The 26,732-nt window shown below is 42.6% G+C and overlaps 1 protein-coding gene across 8 annotated transcripts in view; it reads right to left on the reverse strand.

Annotated features, from left to right (window-relative positions):
• The window catches only part of FGGY (FGGY carbohydrate kinase domain containing), a 153,444-nt gene that overhangs the window by 45,843 nt on the left and 80,869 nt on the right, over window positions 1-26,732 (reverse strand). For all 8 annotated transcript variants that reach the window (XM_088673966.1, XM_035124277.3, XM_035124273.3 and 5 more), the window contains 4 exons: window positions 15,082-15,189; window positions 12,977-13,038; window positions 5,078-5,225; window positions 2,976-3,050 (listed from right to left, as the gene is read on the reverse strand). In XM_088673966.1, coding sequence (XP_088530092.1) covers window positions 2,976-3,050; window positions 5,078-5,225; window positions 12,977-13,038; window positions 15,082-15,189 — 393 coding nt within the window. The remainder of the gene's footprint in view (window positions 1-2,975; window positions 3,051-5,077; window positions 5,226-12,976; window positions 13,039-15,081; window positions 15,190-26,732) is intronic.

Below are 26,732 nucleotides of genomic sequence, written 5' to 3' on the forward strand. Positions count from 1 at the left end.
GATATCACACAGGGCATCAAGTGTGGCACAGGTGGCCTTGGTTTGTGGGGAACGGTCTCGTGGGCCCATCCCAGGCCTAATTAGGCCTGCAGGCCAAACGTTCTCCAGTGCCAATGTATAAAAACTCCAGGTCAGCAAGGGCAGGGGTTATGGTTTCTGGGTTTGTAAAAACAGAACTGAGAGTTCAGCAGCACCATGTGGATTGTAAATCAGGTGTTTGCACAGGAGGTGCTAATTATGCTGTAGCTATGAATTGCAAATTGTAGGCAATCTTATGGGTAGAACTGAACGTTGATTGAAAGCTCATTGACTTTTTTCTCCCCCCTAGGGACTGTATTTCTGTACTGTATGGAGCTTGAACAATTTGAAATACGACATTAAAAACAATTTAAAACAATTTAATGTTCTACAAAGAAAACACTCTAAAACTATTCTTACATTTATCTGGGGGAGAAATGGTTTCCCTTAGAAATGAAGCCATTTCAATGCTGAACTAAGTTAATTTGACATAGGCATAGAAATATGCAAACTGTGAGACATCAAATGCAAATTTCTCCTTTTTTGCAATGTCTCTCACTGAAAGAAAACAAAAGGTCAGCAATAAGTGGCAAAAGTTACATTTTTTTGCTAGATTTTAAAGTTAAACTCATGTTTAAGCGTAGCAGGCGACATGCAGCTTTGACTAATGCAAATACCAACTGTAAATTGATGTAATGTGTCTGTATTTAGTGCCTATACAATGTGAACTATCTACTAAAAAATAAAACCATGCTTTTTCAAAAAAATAAAAAATAAATACCCAACATGGAACTTTGCACGTTCTGAGAATTAGAGAAAATGGCAGGCTCTCATTAGTTGGGTTTTCTGTTGCCTTAATTTACACTGCTACTACACAGAGAAAAGAACCATCTGTGAAGAAAAATCCAAGAAGGCATCACCTTTTATTTTATACATTATATATTTTAATAGTCACTAAAGTAGGATACAGGAAAAGAGGACCAGCAGAGGCTTAATTTCAAAGCACAGTGCAGCCATGTGCAATGAAGCACTTGGAGAATAATAGATGGTTTTCCCAGGATATCCAACTGAGACAGCTTCCACCTCATTAGCATAGAATAATGCCACGGTGCTTGTTTGGCATTGGAAAGTTGTTGCCTGAAATCTCTTTCATGAGACATTATCAGTAGTTCTCATTTTCCAAGAAAGCACTTGCATTTCTTATTTAAATTTAAAAGGGATGGTAAAGTACCAAGTGCACTGCCATTGCGCTCACCAAAGAGGAGCAATAATAGGGCTAACAGTAATGTATTCCAGGTTCAGTCGGAGTAATCCTGTTTTTGTCAAGAGAACTGTTAAAACAGCGCAAGTGGAATTCACAGATTCTGCCCTCACTGCTGGGCTTCATGGAGTGCCATGATGTGAGGATGTTGAATGCGGAAACTAATCTGTATTGCCTGCACACCTTTGTGTGTGCCCCTCCCCCATCAGCAAACAGCAACAATTGGTATTGTGCAAGGTGACACAAAAACATGGCTGACTTGGACAGCGGGAAGCTAAAGAATTTCCGTTCCATAGCACGCCTTATATCGCATTTGTAATGTGCTTGGAAGGCTGCAGATTTGCATTTCAATTGAACAGAATTCAGCTATACAGTTGACGACGAACAGCATAATAGCTACTAATAGCTCACAAGCAACAGTTCAGACAGAAACAGAGAGGTGGACAAATGTACTCCACTTACACCGTCAGTCTTTAAGAATGCTGACTATTTTCATTCTGAAAAATATACTAGAAATTAAACATAGCAACGAAGACTAGCAACCCATCAGAAGCCAACAAGGCTCAGCTGTCAGGAAGGCCTACGTTCTGATAAGCCGTCATTCCATCCCTTGTGGAAAAGTAAGATGAAAGTCTAATTAATTTCTAATAATTAAGAGTGTGCTTCTTCTCTCTTCCCATGTTTGTTTAATGGGAAAGTGTGGTGGCCTCTTAATTATTGCTGTCACTAGGGACTGAAGTAAGTGAAATTCCTCCTCAGAAGTGAGTGAAATTCAGTTTCTTATATTTTACATTATTGTCCTGAGAAGAAGTAGTCTGCCTTCTGGAGGTTGCCCCTAAAGAATGTACAGTCATACCTCAGTTTATGTATGCCTCGGTTTGAGTATTTTCAGTTTAAGTACTCCGCGGATCCGTCTGGAATGGATTAATCCACTTTCCATTACTTTCAATGGGAAAGTTCGCCTCAGGTTAAGTACGCTTCAGGTTAAGTACAGACTTCCGGAACAAATTACACTCATACCTCGGGTTAAGTACGCTTCAGGTTGAGTACTCCGCGGACCCGTCTGGAACAGATTAATCCACTTTCCATTACTTTCAATGGGAAAATTCGCTTCAGGTTAAGTACAGACTTCCGGAACCAATTGTGTTTGTAAACTGAGGTACCACTGTAACTTTAAAAAAATGTAAAACCAATAGCCCATGTAGACCAGTCATGAGACAGAGGGGTTATTGCTTTTTTGTTTTGTTTTTATTATGTACTTTGTGTTTTTTTCTTGTATTTTTATGTTGTGAACCGCCTTGAGATCTACAGATGAAGGAAAGGTACACAAATTTAATTAATTAATTAATATTGTCTCCAGCATAACTAAACTGATATTTTTCTCAACATTTCTCAGTGAACAGAAGCTTCCTGGTTGAACTCTTTCTTGCAACAACTTCAGAGGAGAGACAACTCTGCAAACTTAGGGAAATAAGGACTTGGGGGGGAGCAATTGTTAATATGAACAAAAGAATGAAATTTCCAAATTTCTTGGAAAACGTACTTTTTTATTGCGTCTGCTTGGTAAATAAATTCATAATTCATAATTATAAACCAGTTTTGCAGTTGAGAATGGGATGAAGTAACATTGGTTTAAGTTCTTTAAAGGGAATAACGAAGGGAAGCATTGTAAAAGTGCTGGTTTCCAGTGACTTACTGCAATGGCCTGAATTGTGGCCAAGTAGATAAGAGCAAGATCATCGAGGCCTTGAGATAATGTCAGTCCAACCACCTGTAGAGAAAATGAGCAGAAAAACTTGCTGATGTGAGAATTCAGTACTTTCCAATTCTATCACTAAACAAAGTTCTAGAGCAGGCATCCCCAAACTTCGGCCCTCCAGATGTTTTGGACTACAATTCCCATCTTCCCCGACCACTGGTCCGGTTAGCTAGGGGTCATGGGAGCTGTAGGCCAAAACATCTGGAGGGCCGAAGTTTGGGGATGCCTGTTCTAGAGTGAGTCCCAGGCTTGTTGCTGCAAGTTGCACCCAAACAGTCATAGGAAAGCACCTTTCTCACCTCTCCTGAGATGGGCTACTGCATACTTAGATAGTCACCAGTTTAATGAGCAATAACACAAATCAATCTGGTGATAATTTCCTGGTCAATCGCATTTTTACACATTATTCTTGTCCCCATCCCCTACATCCAACATACTTTCCAACATAGCTGCCAAGTTCTCCCTTTTTTAAGGGAAATTCCCATATGCTGAATAGGCTTCCTCGTGAGAAAAGGGAAAACTTGGCAGCTATGACTTTCCAATGAAATCAGTATATAGGTTCACAAACAGAGAACTGTTCATTTTACTGTGAATCCATCTTGGTGCCTCTCCAGATGTTTGGGACTATAATACCCAACAGCCCCAGCCTGAGGCTGATGGGAGTTGTGCAAACCTGCCTTATTCTGCTGCTTCTAATTGTCACATTATACTTTATAGGTGGGATTCGCCTAAGGAACACCAGCAAGTGGAATCCAGCTAGACTGGTGACTAGGAATGGCCGCCAAGACCATATAACACCAGTCCTGAAAGACCTACATTGGCTCCCAGTACGTTTCCGAGAAAATTCAAAGTGTTGGTGCTGACCTTTAAAACCCTAAATGGACTCAGCCAAGTATACCTGAAGGAGCATCTCCACCCCTATCATTCAGCCCGGACAGAGGTCCAGCTCCAAGGGCCTTCTGGCGGTTCCCTCAGTGTGAGATGTGAGATTACAGGGCCTTCTTGGTAGTGGCGCCCACCCTGTGGAACGCACTCCCATCAGATGACAAAGAAATAAACAATTCTGGCACTGCTCTGGCACTGGGGGACGGAGAGTAGGCAGGGGCGAGGCTGGTGCGCATCCCAGGGGCGCCGCCCGCAGGGGCGTGGCGCCCCCGTGCAGGTGGGGGTCAGCCGCAATGGCACCCTGCCGGGATCGCACTGCCGGGGGCGGTGCGCTCCCCCGCACTCCTCTTCCTCTGCCAGTGCTGAAGGCAGCCGTTTTAAATGATTGATGTTTGTAATATTCTGTTGGGAGCCGCCCAGAGTGGCTGGGGAAACCCAGCCAGATGGGCAGGGCATAAATAATAAATAATAAATTATTATATTATTACTTGTGCAATCGGGTTTTCATAGAATCATAGAGTTGGAAGAGACCACAAGGGTTTCCTTCCTTCCTTCCCTGGGCCCCCCAAAATTGGCTATGGGGGAGAGAACCCCCACAAAAAAACAATGCACAAGAGTTTACACTTCTTAATGCTAAATGTGGATTTAACATTTAGTTGCTTTCTCTGGAAGAAAGCAAGCTGCTTTGGCAGAGAAGGTATTGCTTGTGCAGGCCTAATGGCTCATGGGTTAAAATAAGGATGCAAGAAGCAGTGGGCAGTTTGGGAAAGTAGCCTTTCAGATGGGATAGCACTTTTTTTGTTTTCTCTGCTAACAGTTAATGCACCTTCTCATTTGAAATTTGCTGCTTTTCTATACTTCAGCTGCTTGGCCAGTCCTGTGCAAAGCTCAAAACTAATGTGATTAAAAATTTAAAATGTGTCAAAACATACCTCCTTACGTTTCAGTCAGATGATATGGGAAGTATCCTGAACTTTTGCATCCTACAAAAAGTTCCAATTTCAACAGCAACAAATGAAAGGAAAATCCCTAAACTCAGTGGGATTTCTATTAAAGAAGGATGGTAATGTTCAAAATACAAATGGTCATTTCAAGTTCTCATTTTATCCCATTGTTCTGTTCTGACCCGTTTTCAAAGGCAGGCTGTTTCTTACCATGCCCTTTAGTGTAATATCTGCAAGGGGAGATCTGTTGCCATGGAAATCTGGCCAAACATGTAAATCAACAGTGAGGAAACCCACAGGCAAAGATTTCTTAATCAGATCCAGGTGACCGTTCAAGTATGTATATATACTTTGAGCACTGCAAGAAAAACAAGTAGAAAAGAAAAAGGGGTGTGGGAGAGAGAGGTTATTCCTCGAACATATTGCATGATCTGTACTCCTAAAACAGATATACACACAAATTATCAAAAGGCCTAGAAAGCCAAATTAAAATACGGAGAGGGAGTTGAAGTGAATGAGAAGACGATGTCAATATTTTACTTTTCAGGCTGAACAGCATGGGATGGGTAAGAATCAAAAGTGGAACTAGGATCTCATCCTAGCAACACCTAAGAAGAGGTTTGCATCCTGATCCCAAGCACATTTGTTTAATCTCGTTTAATTTGAGCCACACACTTGCAAAAGCGCCAGCCAAGTCTCACTGACCACATAGATCAACGGCTAGCCCTTCCCCGACTACACTTACATGGCAAGCTTGAGAATTGCCGCATCTCGTGAAATCACCAGAGAGCTAGCTGCATGCATGGGATTTAAACACAGAACGTTTGCACGTGGAATAAATCATGGGAATTACTCATGAATATTAATGGCATTTTGCAAGCACAGTGCAAACACAGCATGCTCAGCAACGGAAGCCTTGGGTGCAATCCAGAGAATTCTCAGTGTGCTTAATTTCCATTCATATCAGTGGAACTTAAAAGTGTGCTTAGTTTTCTCTGGAATGTACCCAGAGGGTGAAATCCAAAGAAAGTGAAAACAAGCCAAATCCTACTGAAATCCATGGGAATTGCAATCTAGCCTTCAATTGCATGCACCGACATGCCAGTAAAACTAGGCTACTATTACCACACTTTATAAAGCTCTAGGAAAAAACCTTGGGAATAGGCTTTTACAAACATCAGGGATGGATTTTTAAAATTCTACTGTTAGTTTTGCCTTCCAGGGAGTACCGAGAAGACTTCATTTTCAGAAAGGATGGTCAATAGGAGAGCATCTTCCTCTAATTACAATTGATTAGTCATTGTCTCAGTTTTGGAGGTCCAAATAGTGATATTCATTTAGCCTCTGCATGTATATTCAGTCATGCACTAATGAGCTCCCTGAGGGAATTTGGCATGTGTTTACTACTCTGACTTATGACCTCCTTGCAGCTGTATATTTATATTCTGCATTTAAGCATTCAGCTGCACATTGTTTCAATTAGGGCTTACCATGTGTTTGCTATCTGAGGATATCATTCAAAATGAAGTGCACTTGGAAAGCATTAAAATAACTAATTCATATCATTATTCACATACTTTAAAGGTTGTTTTATGTGACTTGTGGAGGAAAACACAGCAATAGTTTTGTAAGTTACTACAATTCTTTAGTAGCCTTATTTCGTTTCCATTTGTCTCTTTATGTCCATAGCCCTTCAATGAGGAAGATGGTAAGCAGAAGGGAGAAGAGGACTTTCCCCAGAATAAGTGTGCAAAGGATAGAAGACTCAGCTGAGAAACAGCGAGCTTCCATTGAGATGGAGGAATAGGGGAAACCTGGTGGGAATATCTTGTCTCAGGGCAATTAATCTTAAACCTTAATCTTAAATCACTAGATAGTTCGAGTTTAAATCATTTAGGAAATTAAGGAAAAACAAAACTTCAGTTTGTAGGAAGTCACTCCCCCAAACCACAACTATGTAAGATTTATATAGCACTGTAGGCTGTTTTCTTTGAAAAGCTTCACATTGGTATAAAAATAAAAAATGACCCCAAACTTCGGCCCTCCAGATGTTTTGGACTACAATTCCCATCTTCCCCGACCACTGGTCCTGTTAGCTAGGGATCATGGGAGTTGTAGGCCAAAACATCTGGAGTGCCGCAGTTTGGGGATGCCTGCACTAAGCTATGTTGACCAGCCTTCCCCCGCCTGGTGCCCTCCAGAAGTATTGAACTACAATCACATCAGCCACAGTGAGCATGCTGCAGATTGAGCTAACTGTAGTCCAAAACTGTAGTTCAAAACTGAGGGCACCCAGCTGATGCAGACAATTACTCTCTAATCCAACTGGCAAATGCTCTTCAGCATCTGAAAGCTACCCAATACCCTTTCAAAAACAAATTCACTCTGCAGATGCTAGAGCATGAACCTCAGGTTTTCTGTTATTGCAGCTATGATATATGCACATCATTTCTATGCTTATATTGTAGAATGGGAGTTGATGGTGGGAGATCATCTCCTGTATTAGTTCATAACAGCAGCAAGTTTTGAACTACAGTCTGCTCAAATTTTTAACACATTAATTCCTTTATGCACTAGGACAGAGGTTTTCAACCTCTTTGGGTCCACGGTTCCCTTGACCAACTACATTCTTTCTGCGGCACCCCTGTGGGGCTCAGGAGCCCAGTTATGTCACCCCTTGCCTGCAGAGCTGGCAGCCCCTCATCCCTTTTTGAAGACCCTCCCTAGTGGAGTGTTCCCTCAGCCTCCTCTCCTCTCCCCTCTCCTTGGGAGTCCCCTGGGCAGCCACAGCTGTCGCCCCTGGTCTCTGAGCTGCCACCTCTGCCCCCAAAAGAAGTGCCTCCTCACACTGCCCCACAGGGGCACCATTTGCCTGGGGAGCTTGTAGCCAGAGCTGCTGCTGCAACAAACAGCCATGCAAGCCTTTGGGAGGCAGAGACATGAGAGGGCATCAGAGGAGGAAGGGAAGAAAAAGGGGGCAGAGGCCAGTGTTGCCCACAGCACCCCTGACCATCACTGAAGGCACCCTGGGGTGCCACAGCACACTGGCTGAAAACCATTGCGCTAGGAACAGCAACAACAATGACAACAATAACAATACAGTGCCACTTTTCCCATCCTTTGTTGTTGTTGTTTAGTCGTTTAGTCGTGTCCGACTCTTCGTGACCCCATGGACCATAGCACGCCAGGCACTCCTGTCTTGCACTGCCTCCCGCAGTTTGGTCAAACTCATGTTCGTAGCTTCGAGAACACTGTCCAACCATCTTGTCCTCTGTCGTCCCCTTCTCCTAGTGCCCTCAGTCTTTCCCAACATCAGGGTCTTTTCCAAGGATTCTTCTCTTCTCATGAGGTGGCCAAAGTATTGGAGCCTCAGCTTCACGATCTGTCCTTCCAGGGAGCACTCAGGGCTGATTTCCTTAAGAATGGATAGGTTTGATCTTCTTGCAGTCCATGGGACTCTCAAGAGTCTCCTCCAGCACCATAATTCAAAAGCATCAATTCTTCGGCGATCAGCCTTCTTTATGGTCCAGCTCTCACTTCCATACATCACTACTGGGAAAACCATAGCTTTAACTATACGGACCTTTGTCGGCAAGGTGATGTCTCTGCTTTTTAAGATGCTGTCTAGGTTTGTCATTGCTTTTCTCCCAAGAAGCAGGCGTCTTTTAATTTCGTGACTGCTGTCACCATCTGCAGTGATCAAGGAGCCCAAGAAAGTAAAATCTCTCACTGCCTCCATTTCTTCCCCTTCTATTTGCCAGGAGGTGATGGGAGCAGTGGCCATGATCTTGGTTTTTTTTATGTTGAGCTTCAGACCATATTTTGCGCTCTCCTCTTTCACCCTCATTAAAAGGTTCTTTAATTCCTCCTCGCTTTCTGCCATCAAGGTTGTGTCATCTGCATATCTGAGGTTGTTGATATTTCTTCCAGCAATCTTAATTCCGGCTAGGGATTCATCTAGTCCAGCCTTTCGCATGATGAATTCTGCATATAAGTTAAATAAGCAGGGAGACAATATACAACCTTGTCGTACTCCTTTCCCAATTTTGAACCAATCAGTTGTTCCATATCCAGTTCTAACTGTAGCTTCTTGTCCCACATAGAGATTTCTCAGGAGACAGATGAGGTGATCAGGCACTCCCATTTCTTTAAGAACTTGCCATAGTTTGCTGTGGTCGACACAGTCAAAGGCTTTTGCATAGTCAATGAAGCAGAAGTAGACGTTTTTCTGGAACTCTCTAGCTTTCTCCATAATCCAGCGCATGTTTGCTATTTGGTCTCTGGTTCCTCTGCCCTTTCGAAATCCAGCTTGCACTTCTGGGAGTTCTCGGTCCACATACTGCCTAAGCCTGCCTTGTAGAATTTTAAGCATAACCTTGCTAGCGTGTGAAATGAGCGCAATTGTGCGGTAGTTGCAGCATTCTTTGGCACTGCCCTTCTTTGGAATTGGGATGTAGACTGATCTTCTCCAATCCTCTGGCCATTGCTGAGTTTTCCAAACTTGCTGGCATATTGGGTGTAGCACCTTAACAGCATCATCTTTTAAAATTTTAAACAGTTCAGCTGGAATATCATCACTTCCACTGGCCTTGTTATTAGCAGTGCTTTCTAAGGCCCATTTGACTTCACTCTCCAAGATGTCTGGCTCAAGGTCAGCAACCACACTACCTGGGGTGTACGAGACCTCCATATCTTTCTGGTATAATTCCTCTGTGTATTCCTGCCACCTCTTCTTGATGTCTTCTGCTTCTGTTAGGTCCTTACCACTTTTGTCCTTTATTATGGTAATCTTTGTACGAAATGTTCCTTTCATATTTCCAATTTTCTTGAACAGATCTCTGGTTTTCCCTATTCTATTGTTTTCCTCTATTTCTTTGCATTGCTCATTTAAGAAGACCCTCTTGTCTCTCCTTGCTGTTTTTTGGAAATCTGCATTCAGTTTCCTGTATCTTTCCCTATCTCCCTTGCATTTTGCTTGCCTCCTCTCCTCCGCTATTTGTAAGGCCTCGTTGGACAGCCATTTTGCTTTCTTGCATTTCCTTTTCCTTGGGATGGTTTTCGCTGCTGCCTCCTGTATGATGTTATGAGCCTCCATCCATAGTTCTTCAGGCACTCTGTCCACCAAATCTAAATCCTTAAACCTGTTCCTCACTTCCACTGTGTATTCATAAGGTATTTGATTCAGATTGTATCTTACTGGCCCAGTGGTTTTTCCTACTTTCTTCAGTTTAAGCTGGAATTTTGCTATAAGAAGCTGATGATCTGAGTTACAGTCAGCTCCAGGTCTTGTTTTTGCTGACTGTATAGAGCTTCTCCATCTTTGGCTGCAGAGAATATAATCAATCTGATTTCGATGCTGTCCATTTGGTGATATCCATGTGTAGAGTCGTCTCTTGTGTTGTTGGAAGAGAGTGTTTGTGATGACCAGCTTGTTCTCTTGACAGAACTCTATTAGCCTTTGCCCTGCTTCATTTTGAACTCCAAGGCCAAACTTGCCAGTTGTTCCTTTTATCTCTTGATTCCCTACTTTAGCATTCCAGTCCCCTGTAATGAGAAGAACATCCTTCTTTGGTGTCATTTCTAGAAGGTGTTGTAGGTCTTCATAGAATTGGTCAATTCACTTTCTTCAGCACCGGTAGTTGGTGCATAAACTTGGATTACTGTGATGTTAAAAGGTCTGCCTTGGATTCGTATCGAGATCATTCTGTCATTTTTGAGATTGCATCCCATTACAGCTTTTGCCACTCTTTTGTTGACTATGAGGGCCACTCCATTTCTGCTACAGGATTCTTGCCCACAGTAGTAGATATGATAGTCATCCGAACTGAATTCGCCCATTCCCTTCCATTTTAGTTCACTGATGCCCAGGATGTCGATATTTATTCTTGTCATCTCATTTTTGACCACATCCAGCTTACCGCCATTCATGGTTCTTACATTCCAGGTTCCTATGCAATATTTTTCTTTACAGCATCGGACTTTCCTTTCGCTTCCAGGCATATCCGCAACTGAGCGTCCTTTCGGCTTTGGCCCAGCCGCTTCATCAGCTCTGAATCTACTTGTACTTGTCCTCCGCTCTTCCTCAGTAGCATGTTGGACGCCTTCCGACCTGAGGGGCTCATCTTCCAGCGTCATAACTTTTATATGCCTGTTGTCTTTGTCCATGGAGTTTTCTTGGCAGGGATACTGGAGTGGCTTGCCAGTTCCTTCTCCAGGTGGATCACGTTTAGTCAAAACTCTCCACTATGACCTGTCCATCTTGGGTGGCCCTGCATGGCATAGCTCATAGCTTCTCTGAGTTATTCAAGCCCCTTCGCCACGACAAGGCATTGATCCATCCTTTACCAGAAGCCTACTAACCAGAGTATGATCCTCCATTGCTTTTCACTTTCCGACTCGGATAAAATAGCAAATTCCAAGCTTGACTAAAATTTCCTCTATGCACCCTAGCAAAGATGTCTGACTCAACCTTGCAAAAGTGGTCATAGGTGCCTTAACAGGTGGGTATAAGATGATCTAGATGTAATGTTCAAACCTAGCTACTCAGGACCCTCCTGGCTTCTTTCCATTCAACACAGCTACTTGGTGTTCAAAGTAATATATAGAGAGAAAGGATGGTAATTTTATGTGACCTGTTTGCTATGTTTGCAACTATAAACTCACTTCATTAAAGAACGGTCATCTGGAAAGCATTAAAGAACTGCACACATGCCTGTGACAGTAAGTGCTATAAGTTTCTTTACCAACACACATCTGTCCAGCATCTCTGGACAGAACCAAGTGCAGCATCTCAAATGCGCTTGCTGGCAGTGCTAGAGCTTCTTCTCTGTCTTATTTTCACTATGCTAAGAAATAGAGATATCATGGAGATTCATATTTCCTGTCTTGGAATACAAGTCTTGAGAGGATGTTACATTTCCAACACAAGGCAAGAATCCCAACCCCTGAATTTATCTCTGGGCACGGCTGTCCACAGAAATAATTGGGCGGGGAACAAGGTCTATGACTTGGCCTGACTATTCACAGCCTTTATATGTCTGAACCCTTTGCAGCATTGCGTTACATGGTTCTGAAGAGAACCATATAATGTTTTATAGTAAATTTGTTTAATTATATTGCAGCTTTAAAATGGTTGTTGCCTGCTCTGGGCTCATGAAAGTGATGAAGGGAAGGATATAACTCTAAGTAATAAATGAATTAGACACATGGCAAAATGATTGACTGGCCACTGATTAATAGAAGGATGAGAACCACAATTATTTCCAGCATGTAAACCAGAGTGTAATAGGCTGGCAGAATTAACATGGCTGCACTGTTGCTTTTTCTTCTCTTACGCTTAACAACCTCACAGGATGAACACATGTAATGCCTTTGTTTGTTTCTTTTTTCTAGACATCTACTTATGTCTAGAGCAAAATGCCAATAGCAAGGTAGCTCAAGTTATAGCTCACCCCTAGAATTTAACACCTTCACATCTGAAACGTGAAATTCTGCTAGCCTGAGGCTGCCTAAGGTTTGGTGCATAGGCTGTCCTACATGGAAGTCTTTGATGTGCAAAGCAAAAAGGCCAGGCATACTATTTGGCATTAGGACAAAAGTATTATAGCCTACAGGTGAATGTTCAGCGGACCAGAGTTTCAACCATTTATTCCTGAATACCTCTATTATTACATTTGTAGAAGCTCAAATGGAAAGCTGACTATAGAAATGATTTCTGCGGTGGCAATTTGATACGTGGAGCCATTTTGCAAAGGGAAAATTTGTGTCCAGGTAAACAGCTCCAGATAGTCGACACCTAGACTGCCCAAACATCCATAAGCGTATTTTACAAGGACAAATAAAAAGTCAACTTCTGGTGACGTCAGCACATGAGAAATGCCCACGTGAATCAGTCCTCAGGTGGGCATGTTCAAAACAAGAAAGACTGTATTCCAGAATGGGAAGGATGAAAAGCCAGCTTGGAAAGGGAAACAACTTAATATGGTGAGAAAGAGCCCAACCCACATCCCAGCTAAGCTGGAACATTCCAGCTGAACTAGTTTCTGGAAGGCTGCCAAACTGCTGTTTCTAAGACAGACTGTAAAATGATGAAGAAATAAGGATGGTGACCTGGCTGCAGATTTTGTCTGTAGCTCTGGGAACGCAGCGTGTCCTTGGACGACATGCTCTATCTTTGGGGGGGAAAAGAAAAGTAAGACAGAGATGAGTGTTCATATCAGTCTATGATATATGGTAAGAGTTTTGTGGGTCTTGACTTTTTTTTTAAAAAAAATCTAATTTAACTGTATTTAGTCCAGTTTTCTAGTGAACTTAAAGGAAAACTATATGCTGTGTGTATTGCCGAGTTGTGTGCGGTTACAATGTTAGCAGCCAGTTACACAGACTTGTTTCATGGTTTATATGCAACTGTGCATTCAAAAGATGTGCATAAAAAGAAGCACTGAGTTAAACCTTGTCACTCTATGCCAGGCATAGGCAACCTTGGCTCTCCAGATGTTTTGGAACTACAACTCCCATGATCCCTGACCACTGGCCCTGTTAGCTAGTGATCATGGGAGTTGTAGTTCCAAAACATCTGGAGAGCCAAGGTTGCCTATGCCTGCTCTATGCCAACAAAACACACAAATGTGCACGGACATTAACTTCTGGCTTGCTTCATCCTATGCGCCAGTCCAAGATACAGCAGCATATACAGCGCAAGCAGGGACTTGCACTCCTACTGCTGGAGAAATGTGACGCTATGCCTGAGAATGGGCTAGCTTTGCTCCGCATTCCTGGACACACTCCCTTACTATCAAACATTAATGCGTGCGCCAATTGATAAACACACAAAACAAAAAACAAAAAAACACAGCTCTCCAAATTAAAAGTGTTGGAAATTCTACCCCACTCAGTTCCAATAAGCAAAAGGTAAGCAGCCAGGTAATTAAACTAACATATAACTGTCCCCCCCCCCATCTAAAATGGCCCAATTTTAATGCATACGCTTTGACCTCAGCAACTCACCTGGTAAGAAAGCCTAGTGCACAGAGGCATCTTTCCCATAGAGGCTAGTGGTGCATTGTGCCAGGGCGCCAGCCTCTCAGGGGCGCTGGCAGGGCGCAACGAGCCACTAAGCACTCCACGTGCGGTGACAGCTCTGAGAGAGGAGCAGCATGGCGAGGACGCGGAGGAAAAGAAGCAGCCGCCGACTGTGGGAGGCCAACCTTGTTGCCTTGGCAACTGGCTGGGCCCGCCCCCTTCGTTTCGCGCGGATTGGTGGCTGCTCGATGGAGGGGCGTGGTGATGGACGTCGCAGCAGCGGTGGGGAGTGGGTTGCCAAGGCAACGGGGCGGGTGAGAGGGGAAAGGCTCAGCCCACAAACAGCCCCATCTCTGCCTGCACGTGCCTGCGGAGTGCCCAGGCAGCGAGGGAAACTACATCTCGCGGCCACGGCCATGGCCACACTCTGTCCCTCGCCCCCCTCGACAACTCCAGGCCAACGGGGCCAGCACAACTTTGCCCCATTCAGGGACGGAGGCAGATCTGGAGCCGCTCCCGCCACTGCTGCTCCTGCAGCTCCCTCAGGCGAGAGATGGCGGCCATTGGGCCACGCGGCCTCCAGGCCGGGGAGGTGGTGGGAGCCGGGGAGCTGCCCATGCCCCGGCCGGGGCAGAGGGGGGTTAGTGCCAGAGGGAGGGGGTGCCGGAGGGACCTTTGCGCCACGGCGCTGGATGGGCTTAAGACGGCCCTGCTAGTGCACGTTCACTACCAACAAAACAGTCTGGCAAAAAAATGATTAGGATAGGATAGGTGGAACTGCCGCCCATGGGCACTTTCATGCTTTTATTTTAAATATGTTTATGTGTCAGGTTAAAAAAAGTTAATAAATATACAAATATTTGTCTGGCTCCTTTATCTCCTGATGTAGGGAGAAGAGGCTATTTTGCCTGCCTCAATCTTTCTTCTGTTGATAACATGGACAAAGCTTATGAGGAACCAACATTATAACTTTTATAACTACCAGTAATGCATCCGTTCTAGATGTATGGATGATTATAAGATTTAAACGGACACGTTCCCTTATCACAACTGGCTCCAGCTAGCTTGCAGCTTTATCAGAAATACGGGGATTTCCATTGCAGTTCATACAATCCCACTAGCTCCCAACACATTTGGAGCTTAGCGGCGATTCTTTTTCAGACCCTTTACTGTGAAGAGGAAGCCAAACTCACCAGCTTTCCTGTAGCACTCTGGCCTCCCTCATTTAGCCAGAATCCCGGCACCATAGCTGAGTCATAGGGTCCCCAAACTCCAGGGACGAACACAGGGGACTTGCTTATCTGAAGAGGAAAAATCCAGATACTTAAAAGTTTCACACACATCAGGAATCGTGTTCATGTTAAACACTATCTACCTATGTAAATGGCTCATTGTGGTGGCAGTTGCCATGGACCTGCATGATCAAGTCCTATCACAGGGAGGAAAACATGATGGCAAAGCATGTGGGGGGGGAAAGCATCTGAAGAAATAAACTTAACCAGACAACTTCTGTAGCAGCAGCAAATAAATAATAAACTGGGCATGAAGTTAGAGGGGTAAAGATATTGACTCACTACTAAAGCTAGCCCAGTTTTCCCCATATTTTGTTAAAATTGTCAGAAGCTGTCTTTGAAACATTGATTTTCTACTTACTTAACTTTGAAAACTGAACAGCAAGAGTTCCTGCAATTATTTCAAAAGGTAATACCTTTCCTGAAACTGGATTATTATTTTTTACTGTATAAAAAAAATGAAACCCTTCTTCCAGTTATGCTTAGGGACAGCGGCTGTAAATATGAATCTAAAATGTGTTTTCTGAGCAGTTTCAGGAAGGTCTAAATATTATGTGTCCTACTCCATTATTTAACCACATTCCATAAATTATTATTGCACTGTTCCCAAAGCTACCTTGTGCCTCTGCCAGCACTCAAAGGGAAAGTCCAATTAAAAGACTAACTGGTACTTCTGGGAAACCATCAGGTTTTGAATATCTGCAGCCAGGCTTGGTATTTTAGAGGATACCCACAAGAATTTGCCAGGACAGGATATTTCCGTCTCCCTAGCTTGTCTCTAGTTACACACTTAGATGTTCCTATCATCTTACAACTGAAATACCATTTGTATGCATTCCAAAAAACTATCAACAAACGTGTGGCGCAATTAAGATTTGCACATCAATACATCTTTGGCCACAGACAATGGGTGTGTGGACATTTTATTCTTCACTGGGGATCGTTTTGTGCTTCTCCCAGAAAATCTACAGGGATAAAAGGAGGTTCTGGGATCTGGCTGAGGGGCAATAAATCTCTCCAGAGTTTCAGATACACCCACTCACCCCAGATTTCCCTTTCCCACAATATGTGATCACTTTCACTGAGGATCTGCCCAGTCAGAAAGAGATAAATGCATGTCTTTAAAGAATAACTGATATTACAATATTATCTGTAAAAATAAAATAAAAATTGTGGCCTATTTATTTGCACACTTTATTCATGTTCACCGTTACCTGAGAAGGAAAATCCCAGAAAGTAGCAGAATAAAGGCTGAAATTACATTAGATCTAGGTCTTTAAATTGCTACTATTTTACAGTAAGACAAAGATGCAATTTGGTACTCAGCCTAACAAACGCATTCAGCCTTACCTCTGCCTGCTCCTGACATCTAGAATGTACCTACTTTGGCGGCATTTAGGGGTATTTGTAGCTTAGCAAGTTAAAATGCACATACATATCCAAGTACAGTGGTACCTCGGGTTAAGAACTTAATTCGTTCTGGAGGTCCGTTCTTAACCTGAAACTGTTCTTAACCTGAGGTACCACTTTAGCTAATGGGGCCTCCCACTGCCGCCGTGCCACCGTTGCACGATTTCTGTTCTCATCCTGAAGCAAAGTTCTTAACCCGAGGTACTATTTCTGGGTTAGTGGAGTCTGTAACCTGAAGCGTCTGTAACATGAAGCGTCTGTAACCCAAGGTACCACTGTAGAAGTAATTCAAATTTATGTTAAATCTCTCATCCAATAAAATTAAGACTACCAATGGTCCCAAGAGATTTGACAATTTCCAGGAAAGGGTGTATTTGGGGATTGGGTGGGGGACAGATAGCAAGATTCCCCTCATCCACCGCTTCAATTAAAAAACAAGGGATAAGGGCTTTAATAGGTGGTGATATGAAGTCTGAGTAATTGGCTCCTGGTTTCATTCTTGCCACTATTTAAAACAAACATGAAAAATGATTCAATAAATATTCAACCCCAGCCATGTACCAGCTGCAGTCTGGTTGTCTATTATAAAGAGCCAATGTCTGTCTAATCTGAGGTTAACCATTTGTGCAAGTTAGGGAATTAAATAGTAAAATTGTTAAGTAGCAGCCTAGGAGTTGCTTCAATTCCACAGACAAGGAAGCATGTTAACAGGCTCAAATAGAGGACACTTTTATGAAACAGCACTGGATCATTATCTGATTATTGTGTTAGTAGGAGTGGGCCAGTAGTAACCTCTGACTCAAGAGTCAGATAATTAAGATGTCTTACATGCTTTTAAGTCTTCCCCCTTGACAAGCCCACCCATATTTCACATTACATATGATCAAACTTGCAATCCCCAGTTGAAGAAGGTGGAAACTGGGGAAGGCAGAAAAACTCAAGCTTTACCATTTCTCTTTTTCTTTCCCCTCCCCCCACCCATCAATGAGTAAGGAGTTAACCTTTTGCTACTACCCACAATGCAGTGGCAGAGAAGAGCTGGTGGTGGCAAGACTATGGCCAATGTACTTCTCGCAGGGACTATGTTATTTCCAACAATAAGGTTCTCTCCCACGCAGGACTGTAATCCCACGCCACTAGCATAATCCTAGTTATCACTGGTTCACAAGAAAGAGCATGATGATTGAGATACCCTACAGCTGGTTCCTTGCGCTGCCATTTCATCTCTGTTGGTCAGCGGTAGAGAAACTCATAAGGTCTTAGGGCAAAACCAAGTTCTATGTTGGATCTTTCTTTATTAAAGGCAATAAGAAACGGCAACCATTGCTTCAACAAGAAAGTGTTCAAGACATTTGGCATGATCCACTATCTTTTATGAAGTGAAAGATTCCAGGCCAAGTATATGTATCTACCAGTCGTCTGCTGTTTGGGAAACCCTTGGAATGGGGTAGGGAACTGGATTTCACCAGCAGGCCAGATCATTACCCCCAGCAGCCAAATTTGATGTTAGGTGCCCCCCATTTTGTCGCAATGACATCAGGTGACCCAGTTTTGTCTGAACAGTTTAAAATCAAGCTGTGAGAGCAAAGGTACAACCCACAAAATCCTGGCAATCAGCTCATCACTGGCATTAGAAATCCTCTTTTGGCTGAGTCACAGCTTGATCTGTTCTGCACTTGTCCTAATATGACATCAGGTGCAGGGCAGGCGGGCATGACTTGGCTGAAATGGTCTCATGGGCCAAATGGCCAAAGGTCCTCTACTGCCACCTTGGAAGAACACACACACATTAGGAATTGCTGGATCACAGCCATTGCACTTACAAGAGCAGTACAGTATTGTTTCATAATGGGTTGCTCATAGGCACTCTTGAATTATTTGATCCCCAATTAGCATCAACTGTTTTAGCAGGAAAGTTTCCATCCGTTATATGGAGAAAGGTATTGTTGCTGTTGAGGTTGTTTGCTGTCCGTATGAAACCCCTTTTCAATGACTGAATTATCCCAATTCTCTCTCATTTTGGTTCAGAGTATTTCAACTCTTATCAAAGTTCAACGCTTTCTAGCAAGATGAAGAAATGAAAAAGAACTCTGTGTGGGAGGATTTAACCTCAGTCAGTACTCCCTGCAAGATTTATACTAATATGCAAGATATGTAAACATTATAGAGCAGTCAGAAACAAATGAAATGATGAATCCAGTTTAACAGTATTCAGCTGTGATACAAGTGCCAGAAGGCAAGGTTTGTTATGAGTAAATCATCTGGATGAGGTACAGTCCTCCGTTCAACCTCAGCGTGCCCTACTGAAAATCAGTGCCAAACTCTCGAGGATCAAAAGTACATCAGATAACTGGAACCTGCAAAACTCTAGAAAGCTAGAAAAACGTAATTCTATGTAGAAACAACTACAAAACGAAAGGATCAGTTGTCTTGTTTATTTTAGCTTTACAGAATCACAACTGTGCCTATTTACAGAAGGAAGAAAAGCTCGAAACTAAACTCGTATGTGGATTTAAATGCCATCTTCTGGTGGAGACAACAAAATGAACCTGTCACGTTCCCACCAAGATAAAAGCAATGCTCTGGTTTATGGGTTTTCAAAAGCAAGGAAGGCAGGCAGGAGGGAGGGAGGTTTCAACGGAGACACAGGCATTTGAAAGCAGAAGCTTAAATATGTGTGTGTATATCTGTCTTGATTGGAGTCTGGGATCAATGGAAAACCATATTTTCTCCAGAAGCTTTTTGTACTGGCACCTTAAAAGCATTCTGTGGTCTCATGAACCTCTGCCCCTCCTGCACTATTTTCATCTACTTGATCCTCACTCCTTCTTGATTTGCCTCAATCCTGGGAACATTTGGGGGAAAGTGCAGAAATTTTGTTATTAGAGAGATTCAAAGCCCTTTCCCTCAGTCGCACATTTGGCATGGGAGAACTCAAATGCCCCATCCCCAGATGGCATTTGTTTGCGGGGGAAATGGTTTAATTAATAGGGAATTGAATTTAGAGAATGCCATGGATTCCTATATTTTCAAGTTGTGGAGTGTCCATGAATTGCCAGTAATAAAAAGTCCCAAATGTATAACTAATCTGGCAGCTGACTTCAAGATTTCTCTGTATCTGATAAACCTGGCAATAAAGCAAATGGGGTACGGTGTCCCTCTGCTCTGGCTGTGTTGGTGAAGGAACCCAAAGGCACCCAGCTAAATGGCAGACAGGTGAAAGCTATTGCCAGCACAAACCCTGTGGGCACAGATCCAGGTCTCTTCACCACACCAGGCAAAGGGCTGGTGCAGCAACGGGCCATTTTCCCTTGCTCTCTACCTTCCATCCTGGTTTCTGCAACAGTAGGGGTATGGATGTGGCTACTGAGCCCTGTCCCTGGTGGTCAGGGTTTGGATTGCCCACCAAGGCAACCTTGTTAGAGAGTTCATTTTCACCCATGTAATGTATTTATGAGAATGCTACAACAGAATTAACTGCAAGTTAACTAATCCTAATTGAAATATATTAATTGAGAATAAATACATTTCAGTACAGATTTTTTAAGCTGTACTTTTCTCACGGCCACAACTGGATGTTCTTACACTCACCAATAGAGTATGGTTACCAGATTTTCTTCCCCAATGAATCTGGGGACACTTTTCAACTTCCTACTAAATAGATGGACTTTGTCAGGGGAATGATTTGTAAATCCGGGGACTGTCCCCGGGAAACGGGGACATCTGGTAACCTTACAATAGAGACTCTTTTAAAGCTATCTTTGGAAGAACATATTAAGTCCCCACGTGTGACCATTCTTTGATCCAATCCAGACATTACTCCAGTAGTGTGTGAACCACTTCATGACCTGCTTCCACAACACTCTGGCAATGTCTATTATTTGGAGAGAGGGGGGGGGGGGAATACATGGACAAGGCAAGTGACATTCTTCCTTCTCCATAGTCTTGTTCCATGTAGCCTTGCTAACAGGTGATCATAGCATCCAAATGTTATTTCCCACATCAGCAACCCCAGCATCTGATGTCTGGACATCATTAGCAAAGGTAGTAAAAGAAAAAAAGAGGCCAGTGTTTCCAAGCGACCAGAATTTCCAAGTGTTCTCAAGGTTCTATGGAACACAGATACAAGGACATGTGCTTTTGGTAATTGCCATACCTTCTCAGAAACACCCAAATTGGAACTATGCAGTATTGGGGGGGGGTATTAAATGTGGTCATGTGTTGCCAATTAGTGTTCAGCAGCTCTGTAGTGTTACAAAGCAATAACAGTTTCTACTGAGTGATGTGACATTGTCAAAAGACTGGTGTAAATGTGAGTGGATTCTTGGCTTCATAGCGTATTCATCTTGGAGGCTCTTTGGTTGGGCTAGTGCAATGAAAATTGAGAAAGGTACACACACAGCTCTGCACCCTATTAATACTTAGATTTACTTTCCAGGTGATAGCCAAGTTCTCAAAATAGGATCAGGGTAGGAATTTATGTAAGTCTATACCGCTAGCAAATGTGGTAGATGAAAGAGGCAAGTTCTCTTAATTTCTCACTTCCTTAAAACTGTATGTGCTGATGAGATCCATTTTATCGTCTCTAATTACTATAAATCCAAAGAGGTGCTATGTATGCATGCCTTTGCATTTCTGGATCTATAGAATAGATCATTGTTACTGACAAATTAGTTGTGCAAAACTGTTACAGAATCTCAAGGTTGTGCTTCAGGTATCAGCAACAAAATGTTAGCTGTCCAGATTAAGACATTGTTGGTCCTCCGAATTTATCCATCCTATTAAATGGTTCCATCTTATTGTTATCTACTTTAATTTTTTTATGCTTTGAACATTTGTACTAAATGAAGTTTCTAAGCAACTTTAAAATCTTAACTTAAATTGAGTTTTTAAAGGATTTAAAACTCAACTTTAATCTGTATGTGGGCAGGCATTTACCAAGTGCAAGATTATATTTAAAAAAGATTTTCAGCTCTTCATGTTTCATATTCTATAGGAGAAAAAATATGAAATCTCTAGGTTTGTGTCATTTTTTTTAAAAAAAAAAGTTTAGTACTTTCTAATTGAGACTAAGATTTCTTGCCCTGCACTTTGGAATGCACAGTTCTTCGCTGCTGTTGTTCTTTAAAATCATTTCATTTAATGAAATTGTCTGAGTACAAAATAACCTTCACCCCTCTACTATTTACTGTGCCACCTGCCATGAAATGGAAGCAGAGTGCTTTGATAAATGGATGTAAAGGTTGTCTGGGTACACTTCCACAGGCAGTGTTGTCTTGTGCACTGAAATGCCTTTTTGTACCCTTCTAAAGTAATATACCACTTACAGCAGACACTGCTGCACATACTAGAAACTCTATACAGAGCAGCAACCCTATATGCCTATTAGTAGGATTTTCAGATGTCTGTTATATTAAGGTACCTTTAAAAAAAAACAAAAAACCACACTCCTCTTTTCAGGACAGAACAGCACTAAATACACTAATGATGATGATTACTTTCAATATCCCAGTTCCAAACCAACTTCATAAAGCAGAAGGTACAGTTTCAATGCCCAAATATATCTCCTGTATTTTTCATCTAGATATCCACTCTTGGGTATATTATTTCATTCACATTCATTCACTTCATTCACTGCAACAGATGTTGTCCAGATTTACAAACACTCCAAATATAATTCCACAATTTCTACAACTCAAAAATACTAACTTTGCCTGCTGTTGAAAGATCAAACTTCAAAACAATCCAGTTTGGGAAAACAAACAATATATTATCAATTACTTTATCTTTGCTTCCAAATTGCAAAACACGAGGATCTTAACTGATTCTAAATATTTGATAAAAATTTGCCTATTCAAAATCTATAAAAATCCTCAGTATAATTTTATGATTATTCTATAAACGTTTAATGCGATCTAGTAGTATGTGTGGGGTGGGTTTTTTTATTTAAAAAAATCAGATTACAGCAAAAATACCTACTGCATGTACATATCATAAGCATATGCATGTTTACAACGACAGTTTATACTGGCTAAAGAAGAAAACGGTTAACTTTTTGCAATAAATGGCAAAGACAAAAAAATGGATCGATACATAACCTAAAAACGTTAAATCAGGATACATTGAGATAAGCCACTGGTTTGCTATTTAATGTGTAATAAAAGCTTAGTTAGTGCATGCAATTCTTGGAATGTGGACTGCTATCACCTGATGGAAGACTCGGCCATCACATGACAAATCAATCATTACTGGGAAAACATGGCAAAGTGGTAGTGTAGTTCTATGGATCCACAGTACACGCGGTTCTTCAACTTACTCTACTCCCTATTGGGAAAGCCCTGCCTCCTATAGCAAACTCAGTTGGTGACGGCCAACAGGACTGTACTCAAATGCTATGCTCAAAGGGGAAAGTATGGTTTGTAGCACTACAAAAAACACATGAAAAAATAAATCAGGGGAACCCTCCTCCTCCAAAAACAGGCAAATGGGGACCGAACCTGTTTAGTAGGCATGGGATATAGAGTGACAGGTGGAAAAAATGCACCTGAGGATGGGTAGCAATGGACGAGAAGAATGTTCTGCTTAGAGGGAACTGCTGGCTAGAACCCAGAACTGCACACTTTTTAGGAAGGAGATAAACAGCAACGTATTGTTTTTGTTTCGGTTGTGACCAACTGAAGGTAGCACAAGGCTACACCAGCAGCCAATAAGCCTGAATGCCCCTCAGACAAGAACATTTTGTGCCCTGTACTCATTCTAACACCTGGCAGATTGGCAGGGGGGCTTCTATGCAGAATTTCTATGCTTGGGCAGAAACAGAAGCATGCCAGAGCAACTCAGCTCCACAGGCTCTGGTGTGACAGCCATGACAAGTTGGGCCAAGCAAACAGCAACAGTGTGCTGGATGCCAAGATGGGGAGCACTGGTTTGAACCAAGTCTCAGGGAGTAGGTGAATAATGAGTGAAGGACCTCTGTTATTTTCTGTCTTTACAGACAATTACCTCATAGCAAACTGCAATTCAAAACACAGTACACACAAAGAGAGAGAAGAAATAAGACATTAACAATGCATTTTGCTCACTCAAATAGGTCCCACTCTGGCAAAAGGTTTGTCACTAGGTTTTGTACTTAGAGCTGCAAAATTAATCTCATGGTCTGTGACCATAAAAAGACGTAGATTTACAAATAGCAAGAGCTTTGACAGTAAGAACTGTTCGACAGCGGAACAGTCTCCCTCGGGAGGTTATGGACTCACCTTCCTTGTAGGTTTTTAAGCAGAAGTTGGATGGCCATCTGTCATGGATGCTTTAGCTGTGATTTCTGCGTTGCAGGGGGTTGAACTAAATGACCCTTGGGTCCCTTCCAACTCTTAAGATTCTATGATTCCATTCTATTTTTGTTCAGAAGGTGGAGATATAATGAGTGCAGCTAGATACCTTTTAAGAAGTTATACCTGCACTGTACATTTAAAGCAGTTACCACACCACTTTGAGAACTCACAGCTTCCCCCAAAGAATCCTGGCAACTGTTAAAAGTGCTAAAAGTTGCTAAGAGACCCCAATTTACCCACAGAGCTACAATTCTCAGAGTGGTTTAACAATCAGTTTCCCTTTCTGGGGATCTCTGGGAATTTTAGTCCTGTGAGGGCAAAAGACATATCCTAACCAGTGGCAGGGGAAGGGGGTGCCGGTGTCATCACTGAGGGGGTGACAAAATGACAAAAATATGAGTTGGGTTTTTTTAAAAGGCTCACGAAACTTTTTAGTTCAGTCAACAAACGTAACGAAACGCAGCTGGCACTGGGCGCCACACTGTGGGGGCCTGCAGCGTGCCAAAGCCACGAGTCTCTCCTGGGAGTGACGTGGTGGCTTGGGTGCCTGCAGAAGTGTGCATGCACACGAAAGCTCATACCAATAACAAACTTAGTTGGTCTCTAAGGTGCTACTGGAAGGAATTTTTTAATTTTGTTTTAAAACGACAGTGTTGGACTTGCGTCTGCCCACCGCCTCTCCCTCAGCCGCCCATCGCCTCTCCCTCAGCACACCCCGCACGCGGCTGCAGGACACGCATGCGGCACCCAAGCGGCTACACCGCTGATCCTAACTACACTCAGCACCCTTAAAAAAAACTACAGTTCCCAGGTTTCTTTAGTGAAATTATGTAGTCAAGATTCCAGTATTTGGGGACAACGCAAGGATCAGCACACACAGTCTAATGGATGAGCCTCACCCAGGGAAAATATTAGTTGCTAGAAACTGCTGCAGAAGGCTCTTGTGCGCAAGTCATTTTCGTGGGATCCCCCACAGGCATCTGGCTGTGAGAACGGGATACTGGACTAGACAGGTCATTGGTCTCATCTAGAAGGCTCTTCTCATAACTGTTTAAAGTGGCATGATGTTGCTTTAAATGTATGGTGCAAATGTGCCTGAAATTTATAGTTTCTTAAGGGAAAATTTAGAAAGTTTCAGAAGCCAGGAAATGGAGAGACCATTTGAATCGGTTTAAATGTAGGTTGTAAAATTGGCGAATTAAAGTGCCTGAAAAATGAGATTATTGGTGAATTAAAGTGCCTGAAAAAATCAGTTCAATATTTGATCCACAACTCATGGCTCAACTTTCCTCTCTCATGCTAGTAAGTTCCAATGGTGTTCTTTCCATATTTCAGTTTAATGTGATTTCAGTGCTCCCTCTGTGAATTACAATGCATATCTGTCTGTGAAACTCTCCTAAGCCAATGGAGTTGCTGTGGTCCTCAACAGTTTGAAGTATTGCTAGCAAACCCAGACCAATTCATATCTCATGTGTTTTTCCATGATTATGGGGCCAGTTGTCCTGTGGTACTTCATCTTCCACTTTTCTCTCTTTCTTTTTACTGAGACTGCTAATCTCCAGCTGCCATTACCAGAACTATTGCCACATCTGCAGCCTGGTCACTCACTGTGGCAAAAAAGGGGGGTGAGGTTAGTAGTTAAGGGACTGGCTTTGTGCCCCATTGTTCACAAATTCTGCTGATCTTGAAGTCTGCTTATATGTTTCTCTATGATGGGCAAGAAAGTGCTGAAAGGACAGAATGGTTGTATTTGCTTCTATGGGCACAAAGATGTGCCAGACAGTTCTCATTCTGCAAGATAGAATTCTGTCACCTTTTATATAGCATCGAAGGCACATGTATTCCTACAGGGTGACTAAGAAAACATAAAAGTTTGATGCAGTTCTACAGGTGTCTTTGTGTGAGAAGGTGGAATTGCTTTCCAAACGTCTCCACTATGTACGTTTAATTGTTAGCTATTCAAGATCTCTCCCCACCACCTTTAGCAGGAGAGAGGCTGTGTCCTTGGAAAAGTATCCATGTGCTTTAATTTCTACTGGGACCAGACCTGACACAGGACAATGAATGACAATTTTTAGATTATGTTTTATTTTTTCATTCCCAATCAGATGTGCCCAGGGGATTTCCCCCTTGGTCAGCCTTGGGCACTATGCATGTTTACTTATGAGGAATCTGATGTTCTGCTTCAGGCAGTATAATGTCCTTGGGCTAATCCTGCACAGTTCCACTATTATGCCACTGTAAAACTGCATTTCTCTGAAATCACAGAGAGATTCATACCCATCATATCAGCTGAATTAAATAACTAGGCCACCCTATGACTTTTAAAAAGCTACATTTGAAAATGCATTCTGTCACTTGTGAACCAAAAAGCAGGGAGATAGAAGATGGTGTGGCTGAAGAGTTTTACATTCTCATTGTTCTTTTGAAGTCCTTTCAAGGTGTCTTGTTTGCAGTAGTTTTGCTTTTGTTTTCATTTGGCTGCAACACCCCTCACCCCACCCCTCTCTACTGATCTGGAGGAGGACAAATTGCTGCCTTTGCAAACTGCTGGGCTGCAGCCAGCTGGCGGAGAGATCCATTGCCCAGGGCATTCGGTTCCATCCCCTTGGAGACAGCACGTTTCAACTCCCTAAGTCAAACAGAGTGGAAGGGCCAGCGGTGCCTGAAGAATACAAGGTGAAAATCCAGAAAGCAGCTTTTGGATGTTCTCCCTGAAAGCACTTTGCCAAGTGCCGCTACATACAATGTGGAACGCGGTGTAGCACACAAGCCCAACAGTGTGGTGCGCTGAGTTTTGCCTCTGTGCAT

The sequence above is a fragment of the Zootoca vivipara genome, chromosome 7, assembly GCF_965207765.1.
Source record: "Zootoca vivipara chromosome 7, rZooViv2.hap1.1, whole genome shotgun sequence".
Taxonomy (NCBI): Eukaryota; Metazoa; Chordata; class Lepidosauria; order Squamata; family Lacertidae; genus Zootoca; species Zootoca vivipara.